Raw genomic sequence first — 16695 nt, forward strand, 5'->3', positions numbered from 1 at the left:
TGCCAACTATTCCACACATCCCATTTTCAGGCACAAAATAGTACTGTTGTTGTGTGAATGAAAGAAAGAGAAAGAGGGAGAGAGGTGGAGAGAGATCAGAATTTTTTTTTTGACCCCATCTTCTTTTATGATTATATTCAGTGCCATTGATTTTTCCAGCTGCTTATTATCATTATTGCCATTGCCATTTATATCCCCCCTTTCCTATAAGGAGCTCAAAGTGATGTCTATTCCCCCCCTCCCCATTTCATCTTCTTAACAATCCTGTGTGTTAGATTAAGCTGAGAAATCGTGATGGGCACAAGAGCACTCAGTGAGCTTCATTCCTGAATAAGGATCTGAATGTTGGCATCTTGGGAGACAGTCCAACATTCTAGCCACTACATCTCACTGGTTCTCAATCAGCCAATCACGTATCACATGATGATTTGGGTGATGTTACAATTTACATAGCCAATTAGATTTAGGGCAAACTAGGTGAATTCCAAGTTATTCAGAGCTTTGGTCCATTGTGAAAATTGGTGTGTTGCGATGAAGAGCAATGACAAGTTCTGTTCTTGATCTGCTGCTTGGAGACGGGATGGGATCATCCTAATAAAAATGTGTAAGATGATATCTACTAGCTATCACTTGGGGAAGCAAGTATATTTACAGTAAGTGACAGTGAAGCTGGCAGTTAAACAGTTAAGCACAATGCCAGTGAAAACAAACTGTGGCCCATAAACCCTGTCACCCATTGTATCTTGCATCTTCCTTGTGGTGTCTGGGGGCACTGTGGGATTCTTGTTTCATGGATCCTAGCTTCGGCCAAACTTTGTCCTGCTTTCTCCAGAAAAAGTAGTTTAAATGATGCCATTTACATTTGCCACAGCACCTTCCTCATTCCAGCCAAGATGGTAAAAAAGTTCATTATTCTCAATTACAACTTGATTAACTGTGGAATCAGCTTAAAAGAAACTTCTCCTGTTTTCCAAACTGCCCTGTTCATCATTTCTAAGAAAAACTAGCTCATTGATAAAGTAGCCAGAATATAATCCTTCAGTCCTGTGACTGGCCATGCATTTTATAGTTATCTTACCCTCTCAGTTCTATCACAGCTTTGATTAATATTGAGTCTCTTCTTTAATATGGACTCCATGCAGAAAAGCTACTTTGTACTTCTGCTGCTTTTCAGCTGACATGCAGAAATTCAATGAAATTAGGCAGGTAGGAAGCAAGATGATTGCAGTGAGAGAGAGGATAAGTATTCGATGTGACATCAAATATTAATGCTAATGGGGAAACTGAATGGTTGTGATTTATCTTTGTATTAGAATACATTATTATATTTAAAAGCTCAATATTTTAAAATAATCTTCTTGTTTAATTTGAAAATGTATGGTTCTCTACTATTGCCTACTGCGGCAAGATATAATTCCTGGTGGGCATTTCCACTCCTTTGTTGGCAGTGGGAGCACCATGCGCAGTTGACTTGTGGAGTGCAGTTTGTCTCTGCACAGAGAAAGAGAGAATACGAAGTAACTAAGACTAAAACTAAACATGTCCCCCAGCATGTTTGGGGGAAACTTCAATCCAAGGTGATCCTGGGATCATGAAGCACAATCAGGTATGCTAAGTACATAGCAATTTCCTTTTTACTGAGTCAAACTATTGATCAGTCCTAGACTGATTGGCTCCCCTGGGTTTTTGACCAGGGACATTTCTACCCCATTTCAGTGGGAACTGAATCTGGGAGTTTAGCATGTAAGGTGCATAGTTAAACTATGGAACTTGCTTTCCTCGGGTGCAGTGATGGCTACCAACCTAGATGGCTTTAAAATATGATTAGAAAAATGGTTGAAGGAGAAGGCTATCTGCCTCCACCTTCAATTTCCCTGATCCAGGAGGCTCTTCTTATATTATGATGTCCTTGAGGCCCTACCACTGAGCCACTGCCCTTCCAAATGGGTGTGAAGAATTACAGTATAATATACAAACTATAGGGGAATCGGATACAACATGGGCACTGTTGGCATGCAGCCAAGGAAACGGGGGCAACTGGCAGGCCCCCAGCTGGCTCCAGCCAACCGGCCGGTGTGCCGGGCGATCTCCAGTCCTTGGTGCAGCATCTGTGACCCGAGCTTCAGAAGCTGGGGTACGCTACTCAGCAGAGTAAACACTACACAACAGAAGTGGCAGGAGAAGTCGTGTGAGCATATTGACAAGCAGTTTATTCGGCACACATCAGGACAAAAGGAAACATGTCTGATCTCCTTCATGTCCAAAGTGAGACAGCATAAGCAAAAGCTATACACAAACGGAAGTTCCCAGCAAACTGTGCTGGAGTGTAAACAGACATGTGACATACAACAATTCCACACGTCTGTTCTTAAGGTGGAACGGAATATTCCAACAGGCACAACTATGGGGAGCTCAAATATGTTTCACTGTAAAGGCAATCACCAATGCTTCATTGTTCATCTCATGATTTCCAGATGTCTTGGACACACTACACAGAGAGAGAAATGTTGAAGGCTGCCTATACCACTAAGCCTGAATGAGACATTCTCCACACACACACAAACACCTGGTAAGTATTATGAAGTGTGGGAATGGCACAGATTGTCATCTCAAGGGCAAAGACTTCTGAAAGGCAGTGTGCTCCTATGAAATCGTTGGGAGTACGCTGGGGGCTGAAATCTACTGAGATTATAACAACAGCAACAATCCCATGTACATGTATAAGCATGTGCTTTTACTTCACTTGGGAGCATTTTTAGATGACCATGGGCACACGTGAATCCAAAGATGATTGTGACTGGAAATGCAATTGGGCAGATCTGCATATGCATGTGTAGGATCCAGACCACATGCATATGTAATATATAGTACTGGTACATACTGCCATTGCTACAACCGAGATTTAGAGGTTGACAGTTGGGTGCTCAGCCCTATCTTTATATATGCCATTGCACTCTCCCAGATTCTGCAGGAAATACCATTAATTCAATATAAGCCACACCTGAATATAAACCGCACCTTTAAAATTGGGGGGGGGGGGAGGAAAGGATAATACCTAAATATAAGCCGCTCCCTTCCTCACTGCTCCTGGCTGCATACTGGGGGGGGGGGGCGCACTGTGTTGCCAGCGGCCTTTCCCCTTCCTCGCTCTCTCCCTTCCCAGCCTTGGGGGAGAGGAGGGGGCACTATGTGTGCAGCGGGCGCTGCTTTGCCACATTTCTGGCTGCATACCATAATGTCAGGAATATAAGCCGCACTTTAACTTTTCACGGTCGGAATTTGGTGAAAAAAGTGAGGCTTATATTCAGGCCAATACAGTATGTTAGTGTTTGTGTGTGTGTGTGTGTACTGGTGTTTAGGTCTGAGACCCGATGCCTTTAACAGAATCACCTTTTTATAGTCCTATACTTGCAACCTCAATTTTGTACCTTCATGTAAACTAAGGAAAACATGGAATAACCAGCAGCACTTCACAAAATAAAGCATAGGTCAAAATCGCCATTAGGAAGCACTGAATACATCAGTTTTCTCTTGATTTTTCTACAGAAAACCAGGTGGCTGGCCTCTGTCGAAATGAGAGCAAGTCCTATAGAAAAATAAACACAGGCAGGTATGAGTGAAATTCCCATTAGGGACAGATAGAGCAGCCATGCCAAAGAAATGGCTCCAGAAACAAAACTTGACACTAGTGATAATACAATAGCAAAATAAAGCTAAGAGATCACTCCAGCCTGCTGGATTTGAAATGCTTAATCAAAAGTGACTTCTGCTATTGCAGCTGAAAAAGCAATGTTTTCAGCCTTCTATTAATTTCCATATAAAAACCATCTAATGGGGAACTGCTAGGGAGAGGACAGAGATCAATCTGCCATAATGACACGCTGGAGACCGGAGGGGGAAATGCAAACTTGGAGCAATTTCATGGCAGGTGCAACCTTGGAAAGAATGGCCATTTTTCGGAGTTAATTTGTTCCCTTGACATGTTTGAAATCCATATTTGTACTTTAAAGGTCTAAAATGCAAGCTGATTAAAAACATAGCCAAATATTTCTAAGCATTTCAACCACATCCAATGATAAATTAGTAACAACTCCCCAGTGATAGGACAGCTGGTTATCTTTTATCTTGCACTGCCAAAAGAGAAAACAGGACAGCTCATCCCCTCTTTTGGTTTCACACTCATTTCTCAAGACTTAAAGTTATTTGAATTGATCACAAGTAACAAGGGGCAGAGTAATGAAATAAAAACGATGATGATAATAGTCAGGCTTTTCAGGGAAATGCAAAGGATTTTGTTGTTGAATTGCCAGTACATTTAAGTCTAAGTCCTCTCTCTTCCCCCCCTTCTCTCTCGCACGCACACACACACACTGCACTGACACTGATATTTCAAGTCTCAAAATTTTCCTTACTTTTGAAAACATTTTGCATTGTCCAGTAGCAGTAAATATTTAAGTGCTGGGGAAATGAATAGAGCACAAGCAGGCTTAAAACTTCTTCTCTGCAAGATAATTTTTTGAATTCTATCTCAGTTTATACATCTGCCAGATGAGCACAATTATAACTTCCCTTTTTATAGCATGAAATTGTAAAAGGGAAAGAACAACACCCGCGCACACCTCTTGTTTAGTTACCCTTTAGTGGTTATTACCCAGGGTCGCCTATAAAGGCTCAGAGAGTTCCATGTTCATATTGAACAACTCTCGTGCATATTCCTTCAACATCAGGACTTTCAAATATTTCCTAACAACCTGCCCTTCCATCTCATAAGCTTCATATACTATTAGGGCATATTGAATCCTATGAGCTAGTTTAGGATGGTCACTAAGTACCCCGGGGATATTTACTCACTTCATCTCTATGTCATCAACACCTGCCCCATCTATCAACTGGAAGCAGCGGGGGGGAAACCAGGGCCATCTTCCATTTATCATCCTGTCCCAGCTATGGCCACTGCAAAATATCAAGTGCCATTTGCAGAGCAAGGAGTCCAGGGCAGATGGTCATATGTCATCCCTACTGCTTGCAGTTGAAGCATCAGAGGGAGGGACCAACAGAACCCTTCCATCTGGCATCTCCTGGTGCAGTCACTGAAGAATGTCAACAATCAGAAGGAAAGGGCATCCTTCAGTTTGCTGTTGAATTATGATAACTGTTTTCATCAAAATAAGGGCAGGATATTAATGACCAACCAACCACTAGCAGGACACTCACAAGGTTGGGACAACAGGTTGAAACTCCAGTAATCAGCTGCCAAGTCCCACTGGTGAGAGATGAGCTGAAGGCAGATGTTACCTGTCAGAGGTGAGCCAGGAGCCAGGAAGAATCAGGAATTGAGCCAGGAAATCTGGTTGGAGGACAAAGCTAGAAACCTGAGGCAAGAATACATAAGAGCCAGGAGGTATTTGTTGTTAAAATAAGGCCTCACTCTGAATAGGGAGTTTTTCATACACTTTATGTCCAGGAGGGCTAACTTGGATGGGTGGGGTCTGTTCAGAGGTGAGAATACTTAATTTCCGATAAGATTTCCAGTAAAATATACCACACTGAGCAGCAATGCAGAAAACAGAAGTATATCAGTTCTAGCCCTGTTAGCTCCTGATACTTTGCCACACAAGTTGCTCACTTCTCTTTTTGCATTTGAGAAACTCGGGGGCTGAGACTTAGTGAAAGTCAGCCAGTAGCTGATCCCTGACATATGCTTCTTCAATAATTCTTGCAACAGTACGAGAAGGTTCTCCTACCCTGCTGCATTAGAGACCCAACTCTGGAGAACTGCTCTCTGCAGCATCTGGTACCGATAGGCTTGCCAGATGAAAATTCACAACTAAAGGAAATGTTGATACCTGAAATTGAGATAACCACCATATTTTATGGAAGTAAGTGTGGAAACAAGGATTACCATTTTAGCACTACTTATTTCTGATCATCTGCAGTAGTTGGTAGTAACCTTTGTTGTAGCTCCTACGGTTGGTTTCCTTTCTGTGACTAGGAGAGATGCCCTTTCTTGTTTCTTTCATCCCATCCACAGATTGAAGAGACAAAAGGTGGATGGGTTTTAGACCGTAGTTCTGTAGCTGCTTACTATAGTTCTAAGGAGAACATAAGCTTATGCGCCTTCCTGATTTCTGCCTAATAATTGAGGATTCTTTGGGCAGGCTCAGTCTTCATAATATTGTTATAGGACAGAGAAACTGAGGATCCTAGTTCTTTTCAGATCTGGAAGGACACTTCCAACCCACCCAACCCAACCCAACCCAACCCAACCCTCACTCCTTTTAATTGAAAGCACATTGTAGTCAGCACATTGGAACTTCTTTCCCTGAGGAATAATTCCATGGGCCTTTAGGTGAGACTCACACTGTTAGTCACAATTCCTTTTCATCTCCATGCTCCTTCAGGGCAGGCAGTAATTTTCTGTTGCCTTATGAAAACCATTGCATGATGAGGCTCTTGGTTGCAGCTTACCTCTGCTAAGCAACAAGTAAGGAGCTGGAGCTGACGGTGTTGTGCCAATTCCTTGCCTCTTCCTGCCCATTCCTATCACTGTGGATTCCTACCACCAATTGTCTCTTGCTTTATATTTGGATTGCAAACTTGTTTGGGCAGAGTTGTCTTTTTGCTATGTTTCCTCCCCAATGGCGAGATCAGACGTGCTGCTGTGATTCAGATAATAATAAGCATAATAAGTACACAGAGATCCCTGTTCTTCCTCTGGGCTTGTCCCCACTGGAGTTTAATCTGTACTTGTTTGTATTCCCTTTTTATTGCCATGGTTCATATGACACACACACATCCCTATCCAAGGGGAAGCCCACGGTTTTTGAGCAGTAAAATACGATTTTCCTAATCTGAGGAAGTCCAGATAGGAGAAGTATATCCAGACAAAACCTCATGTTTCTTGGCTGTGAAACTGCTTGAGCACCGTGTGTGTGTGTGTGTGTGTGTGTGTAGGGGGTTCTGGTAACATATGTATGATAGTACCACACCCTATGCCTGCTTTGTTTCTGACCAGAGGAAGGATGTAGGTTTGCCTCTTTTATTTTAAACCCCCCCCCCCCCCCCCGCTACTGATCTGAACTAATTCAAAATAGCTGTAATAAAAAGAATTACCTTGCAGGCTGGCTCTGCTTTGTTTTAACCAGGCTGATGTATTTGACTGAGCAGCAGTCCTGCCTCTTCTCTCACCCTCTTGGTAAGCTGTAACTTTGCCCCTGGTGGGTTCTCTTCTTTGATGAGCTGCATGGGGTGGGGGCAACAGGAAGTGAGGCTGAGGTTGGTCTGGAGAGAGAAGCATGCGAACAGGTCTGGCTGGTGTGAGCATCACACACCCTGCTTTCCAGTAAATGTTAACCAAATGAGGTTTATGTATGTATCTGGGTGTACATCTTTTTCCTTGCTGCTTCTCAAATTTGCAGCTATGTCACCTCAGTGAGAAACACCGGAGGCTTTAAGAACATTATCCCATTCGGAAGGTGAGTGGAGGCAGGAGAGTGAGGGTTTTTCTTCTTATCCTAAGGGTCTCTGGATTCCTCCCCCAGCTCCCAATTATTTTGTGCAACCTGTTCTTCCCTTCCTGTGTGTTCCCACCACACATTGAGGAGTTCCCCTCTTTTGCCGCTGTGGTGTTTCCATCTCCACCTCTGCCTAGTTCCTTCTTGGCTGGGAACAAATGGGACTGGTTTCAGTGGGTGAAGCTGATTGGACAGACTAGTGACATCGGAGTCCCACCAAGCACTGCCCACTAGTATGGATGGGGAAACACCTCTATATTTGAGGTGCATTGCCATTAAAAATGCTGCTGTATGGACCACAGACTGCAAACTCACACACCAAAAAAAGGGAACCATGTTTATATTTCTGCCCTGTTTCTGACAAGTTCCCATCAGTCCTAGGATGAAGGCATTGGAAGGATTCCCAATGGTTCCAAGACTAGACTAGTCTTAAATTAGTGTTTGAGCCAAGCCGAAAGAAAAAAGAGGCAATAGCAATTTAAAATTCATAGTGATAACAAAAATTCCCAAATTAAATGGCATCTATTTAATTCTGAATGATACTTTGCAATTCACCAATACAAATAAGAACTACGAGATAACTGATAGGATAAAGATTTAAATTAAAATAGATGCTTTTTTCTTCTTTTTGCTGGCTATTAATCAACCACCATATAATACTCATTATGCTCTAATGATACTATTAATAATGTGACTTTACAACCATTTTGTACAATTATTGTCTTTCATCAATGCAATTAGCACATCATTTATGTGCATTTGCTATTTCTAATGATTAACTGTTTTATTTTAAATCATTCTGCATTTACAGCATTGTTATCTGATCCTGGATTTTTTTTATAATTGTGATTTTTTAAAATTGTTGTTCGTCTCTTTCCCTGCTTCTTCAACCCCACCCCTTTTTTGCCCAGTTATTTAAGATGAAAGGAAAATGTACAATATGTGCTGAAAGGAATTTATTAACAAACTCAGTACCACCCACTGCCATGGCTTGCGGCTGTTTTCCATATGCACATTCATAAATTTGCCCTGTCCTGTTTCTGCATTAATTTGATTTTTTGATTTTTAAAAAATCTACATGAACGTTCATATTTGCGCATGCATTTTTGGAAATATATTCTATTGCAATATGGATTTCTAAACTTATTTTATCCTAAAATGTGCATTTTTTATTGCACACATTTTCATATTTTTTTGAGTTGATAACCACACTGCAAAATCCAAAGGGTAACTGGTCTTCCTGGTGTGGATCAGTTTGGTTGTTCTGGAATTCACAAAGACCAAATTTGTCAAGCATTCAGGCAGATCCTAAAAGTTAACCGCATTCAGTTGAATTCATGGTGTGTTCTCTGCTGCTATTGCTCTAGCCATCTTTCTTCATTTGTTCCCAGTTCCTTGGTTAACCATGAAGCTTCCTGAGCTCTTCTAAGTAGGAGAATACATGCTATCTTCCCATTCCAAAGGATTGGTCCGAACTTCAACAGGAACACCAAGTAGAGAAGCCATCCATCTAGATTCCTCAGTCTCTGCAGGTGGATCTTTCATCCCTGCAGAAGTGATCTGTCCAAGACAATGGAGCTACATTAAGGTTCTCTCAGTCTCCTCCTGCTTCAGATCAAAACACCAGAACTACATAGCTGGTGCCAGGTTTCAATGGGAAAAGGCTATGGTTGCCATGGCAGCAGTTAACTTTCATTTTTGTTGGCCAACCAGTGCTATGACTCCTGACCTTGATCAGAGGAAGCGTGCCCAGACAATAGCAGGCATATTTGTCCTTGCTTAATGACACTTCAGTGGCAGCTGAGGCGGAATCCAAAGCCACATCTCCTGAAATCCAAGCTTGAGTTTTAATTTTCACTGTATTCTGCTCTTTTTAATTGCTCGGCTTTGAAGTTCTTTCCATAGTTCTTAAACTGGGGCTTAGCGTTGCCTTTTATTTCACCTTCATCCTGAAGTTTCTGCTTAATGTCTTTGACTGGAATGGTTGCCCAGTTTCCTGGCATGGCAATTTATTTGTTGCTTTTTAAAGATTTCTGGTCTTCTGGATTCTGGAATAAACTTACATGCTTTCTTTAATATAAATAGCAACACTCGGATTTCTATCCTTGATAAAGTAGGCTTTCAGTTAAGCAAATGTATACATGCTAGCCTGTCAGCATTATTAATACTGTCAAAGTGCTGATCAATGACTGTACCTTCTCTTTCAGTCTCTGACTGGCATTCACAAGCTTTCTGTTCGGGGGGAAAAATCAGTCTTCTACTAATGTTGCCACCTCTTCCACTGCAGTCATAAAACTTTAAAGACACTTGGAAGAGGTTGTCCAAGCCTCCCTCCCAAAAACTGAAGGTGTTGCTGCCCCATCATCTTTCTAAATCGAGGGTTGCCTTAAAGCATTATAGATGAGATAGTTATATTTGCATTTCTAAATCCAGGGCTGGATCTAGATACATCAAAGAAGTTTTTCAGTTAAACACGTTGTAAACTTTGTATGAGAAATCGGGTTGGCAAAAACAGAACTCCACGGCGCCATCTAGTGTCACAGTGTTATAATGCATATACAACACATACAAAGTGCTTTTTCTTTGCTGAGTCCCAGGTGTGGCATTCATATCTAGTAGCTTCCTTCCTGATGTGGTGCTCTATTAAGAAACCAAATTTTGCAAATAGAGGATTGCCTGATTTAATGACGTTTGAACCCATTTCATCACATAGCCAAATATAACCTGTTATGAATAGTTTTATTGCTCTTTTTCCTGGAGGATGACAAAATGTCGTATTGTCCACCTAAAGAAAAACCTTTAGGAGGAAATCAATTTTGCAGGCTATAAAGTTACATGCCTGCTTCTTCCTGTTCTTTGCTTTTTGTTTATCATGTTGAAAGGGAAAGTGTTTAAATTTAAGCTTGCAATCTATATTATCTCATATAGGAAGAATTCCATTTTATATAGGGTATACATTCTAGGGGAACGCTTATTTCTTTGTTTTGCAGATGGAAGAAACATCACATGGCACACAAATTTTCCCAAGCAGATGGCATCTGTCTGCTTTCCATCTGACCCTTACATAAAAGTTAGCAGTAGTTGCTTGCAGCCAAATGATACAATAAAGCAAAAGATTTAATACTGTACCAGTCCCTTTCCTATCTGAGCTTACACTGCTGCAAATTCAGATGGTACCGTGGACTGTCCACAGTGGCAATTTGAAAAGATGCTTGTTAGTCATGGCTTAGATCTAGAAATATGCTTGCATCGGGGTCAGTTCACACACTCACCTGGCTGAGAAGGGCAAGGCAGCTGCCCCTACCACCAGAATGGTACAACGAAAGTGGATAAGCCATCTTCATACCAATGGACTGTGCATGGGTATCTGTGCCACTAATTACACTTCCCTATGCCAAACACTGCAGAAGGGAAAGCCCATGTCTCAGTAGTAGAACATCTGCTTTGCTTGCAGAAGGTCACAGGTCCAATTCTTGGAGTCTCCGGGTAGACTTGGTGGAGACTCCTGTCTGAATCCCTGGAGAACTGTTCCAGGCACGTCCAAAGTCTGTTTTGGGGGCCTAATCCAGGCCTCTGGTCGGTTTAATCTGGCCCCTGTGGCAGTTTATTTGCTGAGGTAAAATCCTTAAAAACCTCAATAACTTCAATCCGAAGAAAGGTCAACAACTTTGGTCGGCCCTCACGGCCCTTCACTTCATCAAATCTGGCCCTCTTTGGAAAAAGTTTGGACACCACTAACAGTCCTGAGTTAGATGGACCAATGGTCTGACTCAGGGTAAGGCAGTTTCCTATCATCCTATTACAATGTATGTGCCGTGGGGTGACATCCCTCCCCCACATGGAATGTATCCTTATTTGGATGAGTGTGAAAATCAGCCTTTAAGGACAGAGCCCGGTCGTATCTGTGCTTTAGAAACAAAATTCTGTCCGTTTTTATATGCATAGTCTGATCGGGTATTGCAGTCCAAAGCTCTGCTTTCAGTCAATGGTGCATAATCACCCCCTCCAGGCTTTTGAATTATCACTCTTTTACTTCAGAATGCCCTTGCAGGGACTTTCCTCACCCATCCTTCTCCCTTTCAGTCATTAACTGAGTCTGATCAAGAATAGGATTTTTATTCCCATGGGGCCTAAAAACAACAACATGATGAGGGCTTTTTAGCTATAGCGCTCTTCATGGAATCCATGTAACCTTTGTGAAATTTGTATGTGCGAATTCCTGACATTTCCTTTTCAGCTCTCCATTACCTCAGCCACTTCATCATGTGGCACAAGTTAACCAGTCATCCATAAAGAGTTTCCAAAGAACTGCTAAAAAGAGAGAATTTGCATACACCCCCAATACAGCATTTTTTAAAATGAAAAGGCAGCACTTTGTCAAATATTCACCCCCCCAAAATAGAAACTTGGTTTGAATATGCCTCGGATCAAAGTATCTGGCTTTTGACAAATCTGAGGTAATCTGAGTCTTGATTGTAAAAGAACCCAAAGCTTTATTCTGAGCAATACAAGAGGTGCCTTTGACTGACTGATACTGATAGCAAATGGGAAAACTACTTTAATAGATTTACCTCAAGTGAATGAAGAAAGGGTTTTGCCTTTTATCAGTGTGGCAGAAGAGAAATTACACTGAGCAGTTTTGAGAACAAACAGTGGTTGCTATTTTTGGGCCTTCTATCATGGCACTGTCAGCTCACCTATCAAGTATAAAAAGAAAACACCTTGATTTATCCAACCGCCATCTGTTTGTTCAACGTGCTCACTTGATCTATGCAGTAGATATAGCCCTAACAACCATCCTGGGTGCACTATATCAGAGACACTTAGGACATAATGAGCTAAAGTGGATATATGGCCAAGCCTGGAAGTAGAGTCAGGACAGGAGGGAAACTTCATAGACTTTCCAGCTCGGCTTGGTGCTGCAGCTTCCGCAATGGCAGCCACTGCACATTTAGGCCACTATAAAATAGACACTGATGAGCTAGGAAATTTATTCTGTCATGTGTGTTCTTGTTACAGCCCTGTAAAACAACCATCCCTTCCCCAGAGGGAATACTTATGGGAATGGGAACCAGCAAAACAAGTAATCACAGCAGGATTCAAGTTTGGGTGATAGAACGAAAAAACACAACAAAATGTATTAATAACTTGCTATTGGGTTCCACAAGTTAGGCTCCCTTCAAAGAAGGGTAGGTAGACTGTGAGCAACCTAATCTCCAAAACAATAGCAACTGAACTGTCCACAAATTTCTGGGAAAATGCAATTTCCAAAAATACAGCTTTGAGAGAAGATTTGGGGCATGTGTGAAAAGCAGGAACAACCCCCTTCTGCACTGCTCACTGATGATCTGGCAAACCTAGGTTTGTACTGTGTAGATGTAGGAGCTGGTCACTGGTCATGCTTGCTGGGGATGATGGGAGTCATAGTTCAGCAACATCTGGAGGGCCAAAGGTTCTCCACGATTGATTCTAACCAAAGGAAAGGGGAGGGAGAGATGTTAAATCAAAGATGTGGGACGGGAGAATCAGAGGTCCACCAAGAAGACAAGGTTGAAGAAGTTGACCTGAAGAGGTTAATTGTCCATGTCTACTTCGCAAGACAGCCCTCTGACTATGAAACTGTACGACCTTTACAGACATTATTTTTAAACATGCCTCAAATACTTGGGTTTTTTTAAATTCGAAGAAGCTTATCATTTGCATTGCCCAGGTGCTGTGAACTCACCACTCTGACATGAGACTGAAAGATCACACAAGACAACGTTCTTTGATTCAAATTAGGCCACAACTTTTTTGATTACAGATGTAAGGGACTTTGGCCTAGGCACTGGGTATATCCTGTATCAACCAATCTGCTTGCTGGATGTTTTACCATGGGGTCAAATCTGAAGCGAGGGGGTCCTATGACATATATCAGATAGGTGCAACCTTGCCAGGATTGTCCATGTCTAGTGCATGTCAGCCTCTACAGAGATGACTTTTAAACATGCCTCAAATACTTGTTTTTCTTCTGCTAGCTTTCTATTGTCATTTTTGCTGTCTGTGTCTACAGTTTAGACTGCTGATATTGTTTTTAATCTCCTACTGTAATTTTATTTTTAGTTGCTTTATGTTTTAGATTATATTTTTGCTGTTTTATTGTTTGTAATGTTGTTATAGATTGTGTTTCAACTTGTTAGAAGCTGATTTGAGAGGGACAAACTTGAAAGGCAACCTATCATCATCATCATCATTATTATTCTGAACTAAATAAAAAATGGGGCTTTTAAGACACCTTTAGTGTGTGTGTATGTATTCTTCCTTGTGTAATTTTGTACACTGTAGTGCCAGCTTTAATCCACCAGGTGGCAGAAGCAATTAAAACATGCCGAATATGAATGAACATGTGGTGCACACCTTTCTCACTGCAATGATTTGCAACAGGTTGGAGTTCTGGAAGGGTGAATCTTGTTAGGCCTCCCAATCACTTCAAATATTGAAGATGGCAGCATGGTCCAAGTCCCACATTGGCTCCTTTATGCTATGTTTCATTGCTTGACCTTCACTCTAAGAAAAAGAAATGTTTTAAAAGTGAACCAGCTTCAGGAGATGCAGAATAAAAAAGAATTAGAAATCCATTCACTGCAAGGAGGCTGAGAGTTCATGGGCTAGCAGTTAGGCTGTTTGGTCCTCCCAAAATGTTAGCCGACGTGGGGATCCAGGGCACAGTCCTTCAATGGCTGTGCTCGTTTCTCTCTGGTCGGGGACAGAGGGTGGCGCTTGGGGGGGAATTGTCATCGCGCCACTCCTTGGTGTGTGGAGTACCGCAGGGTGCGATCCTCTCCCCGATGCTTTTCAACATCTTTATGCGCCCCCTCGCCCAGCTTGTTCGGAGTTTTGGGCTGGGTTGCCATCAGTATGCCGATGACACCCAACTCTATCTGTTGATGGATGGCCATCCTGACTCGGCCCCAGACACACTGACCAGATGTTTGGAAGCTGTGGCTGGATGGTTACGTGGGAGCCGGTTGAAGCTAAATCCTTCGAAGACAGAGGTCCTGTGGCTGGGACGGGGCGATATGGGATTGGGGGGGCAACTCCCATCTCTTGCGGGGGCGCAATTAGTGCCAGCACCGTCCGTTAAGAGTTTGGGTGTAATCTTCGACACCTCCCTTTCCATGGAGGCGCAGATTGCAGCTATAACAAAGGCGGCATTTTTCCATCTCCGCCAAGCTAAGCAGTTGGCCCCTTATCTCTCTCGCCCTGACCTAGCCACTGTGATCCATGCGACGGTCACCTCCAGACTGGATTATTGTAACTCGCTCTACGTGGGGCTGCCCTTGAGACTGACCCAGAAACTCCAGCGGGTGCAGAATGCTGCAGCGAGACTCCTTACGGGGTCTTTGCTGCGAGACCACATTCATCCGGTGCTATACCAGCTGCACTGGCTCCCGGTGGAGTACAGGATCAGGTTTAAGGTGCTGGCTTTAACCTTTAAAGCCCTATACGGCCTAGGACCCTCGTACCTACGGGACCGCCTCTCCTGGTATGCCCCACAGAGAAACTTACGGTCTTCGAATAAAAACATCTTGAAGGTCCCAGGCCACAGAGAAGTTAGGCTGGCCTCAACTAGAGCCAGGACTTTTTCGGCTGTGGCTCCGATCTGGTGGAACACTCTGTCACAAGAGACCAGGGCCCTGCGGGACTTGACATCTTTCCGCAGGGCCTGCAAGACAGAGCTGTTCCACCAGGCCTTTGGCCAGGGCACAGCCTGACTCCCTCCCTCGGCAATCTTCGCGGAGCTCTGGCCCAATAGTTGCCAGTGGCTTGAATTAATTAATTTTATAACGAATGATTTTAGACTGTTGTTTATGCTGTACTTTTGTACTGTTTTATTGTTGTTAGCCGCCCTGAGCCCGGCTTCGGCTGGGGAGGGCGGGATATAAATAAAATTTATTATTATTATTATTATTATTATTATTATAACCTATTTATAAACTGTGTACCTGTTACACTTTAAGGCTACACTATGGTCCTATACCCACTTACCTGGGAGCAAGCCCCACAGAACTCAATGGTTGCCCATGACCTTTCCTTCTGTTTTCTTGCCATTTTCCTTGGTGTCTCAGTAGGCCAGGTTTAGGCTGGTTAGACAGTGAAATACCCAGCTCTCCTTGCCTTCTCTACATTTAAACAATTTAATTTATTTGTTCAACATGCTTCCAAGAGCCACTTCGCAGCTGGCGAGACTTCCAAAAATCAAAACCATTAATTACACCAGGGGGGCCCAATCTTCTTGGACACAGGAGCACATATGGAGAACAAAGAGACTGTCATGAACACCACATACACACAAAAAGAAATGGGGGGGGGGATTGGCACTAGTCAGATTGTGTGTATGGATTGGTGCAAACCCCCACCCTCCCAAAAAAAACCCTGACAAAACATCTACACACAGAAACAAATCGCAGTCAAAGAGCAGGCAACACCCATGTAACATCCTCACCAAATAACAAAAAAGGAAAAGCTGCTCCACAACTTTTTTTAAAAAAATGGTCAGGGCTAAGAAGCTTTGTTGGGCTCTAATAGGTTTGTGTGTGTGTGAGGATGCCATGCAGGGCATCACTTTGTGGACTCCAGAATTGCACCACACAGTAAAGACATCAATATAAAAACAGGAGAGCAATAGAGCAGATAAAATGTTTCTGGCTGTGCCAGTATCCTGATACATCAGGTGTCAGATAGGCCACATATCAGTACCGACAGTACATGACCAGCCTCTGCAAATCCCAAGCTGGAAATTGAGGAGAATATCATTTGGTGCATATTTTTAAGCTGAGTGTATTTGCACCTCTTGGATTAATAATGCATGGATTGGAACATCCTAATTATCCTCTGGATTTCTCACTTCTCCAAATTTAGTGATACGGTTCTCAGCTCAAAACAAACATGGCAAAACAAAACTTCATTAAAATGATTTTTTTCAGGATATAGTAAATAAAAAATGCACAAAACACATTAAAACGCACAGACATAAAAGAGTATATCAATGCATATTTTGTGATGAGATGGATATTTAAACATGAATTTTGTTCATTTAAAAAAAAAATAAAAACCAGAATAATGCAGAATGAGGGTGCAATGGACTTGTGAATGAACACATGTGAAATTGTAATGGAAAAAGACTGATCTGTATATCCCT

General features: G+C 42.4%; 1 protein-coding gene and 1 long non-coding RNA gene across 6 annotated transcripts in view; one reads left to right on the forward strand and one right to left on the reverse strand.

The window, feature by feature from the left end:
* The window catches only part of LOC308479336 (uncharacterized protein), a 25007-nt gene extending 16795 nt beyond the window's left edge, over positions 1–8212 (reverse strand). For 2 of the 5 annotated variants that reach the window (XR_013987611.1, XR_013987612.1), the window contains exons 1-2: positions 7114–8212; positions 5215–5372 (exon numbers count right to left, since the gene is read on the reverse strand). Coding sequence is in view for 2 of the 5 variants with exons in the window: in XM_081009952.1 (XP_080866078.1) it covers positions 5296–5372; positions 5903–5905 (80 nt within the window). In the remaining 3 variants the exon portion in view is untranslated. Of the gene's footprint in view, positions 1–5214; positions 5373–5902; positions 6194–6468; positions 6660–7113 lie in introns of those variants that run through there. The other 3 variants (XM_081009953.1, XM_081009952.1, XR_013987610.1) reach the window with 3 other exon arrangements.
* LOC308479349 lies at positions 7120–14172 on the forward strand. The gene is made up of 3 exons (XR_013987630.1): positions 7120–7195; positions 8906–12597; positions 13674–14172. It is a non-coding gene; the product is annotated as an uncharacterized lncRNA (long non-coding RNA).
* The last annotated feature ends 2523 nt before the right edge of the window (positions 14173–16695 follow it).

The sequence above is a fragment of the Podarcis pityusensis genome (genome assembly GCF_964106645.2).
Source record: "Podarcis pityusensis genome assembly, chromosome: 6".
NCBI classification, from domain to species: Eukaryota; Metazoa; Chordata; class Lepidosauria; order Squamata; family Lacertidae; genus Podarcis; species Podarcis pityusensis.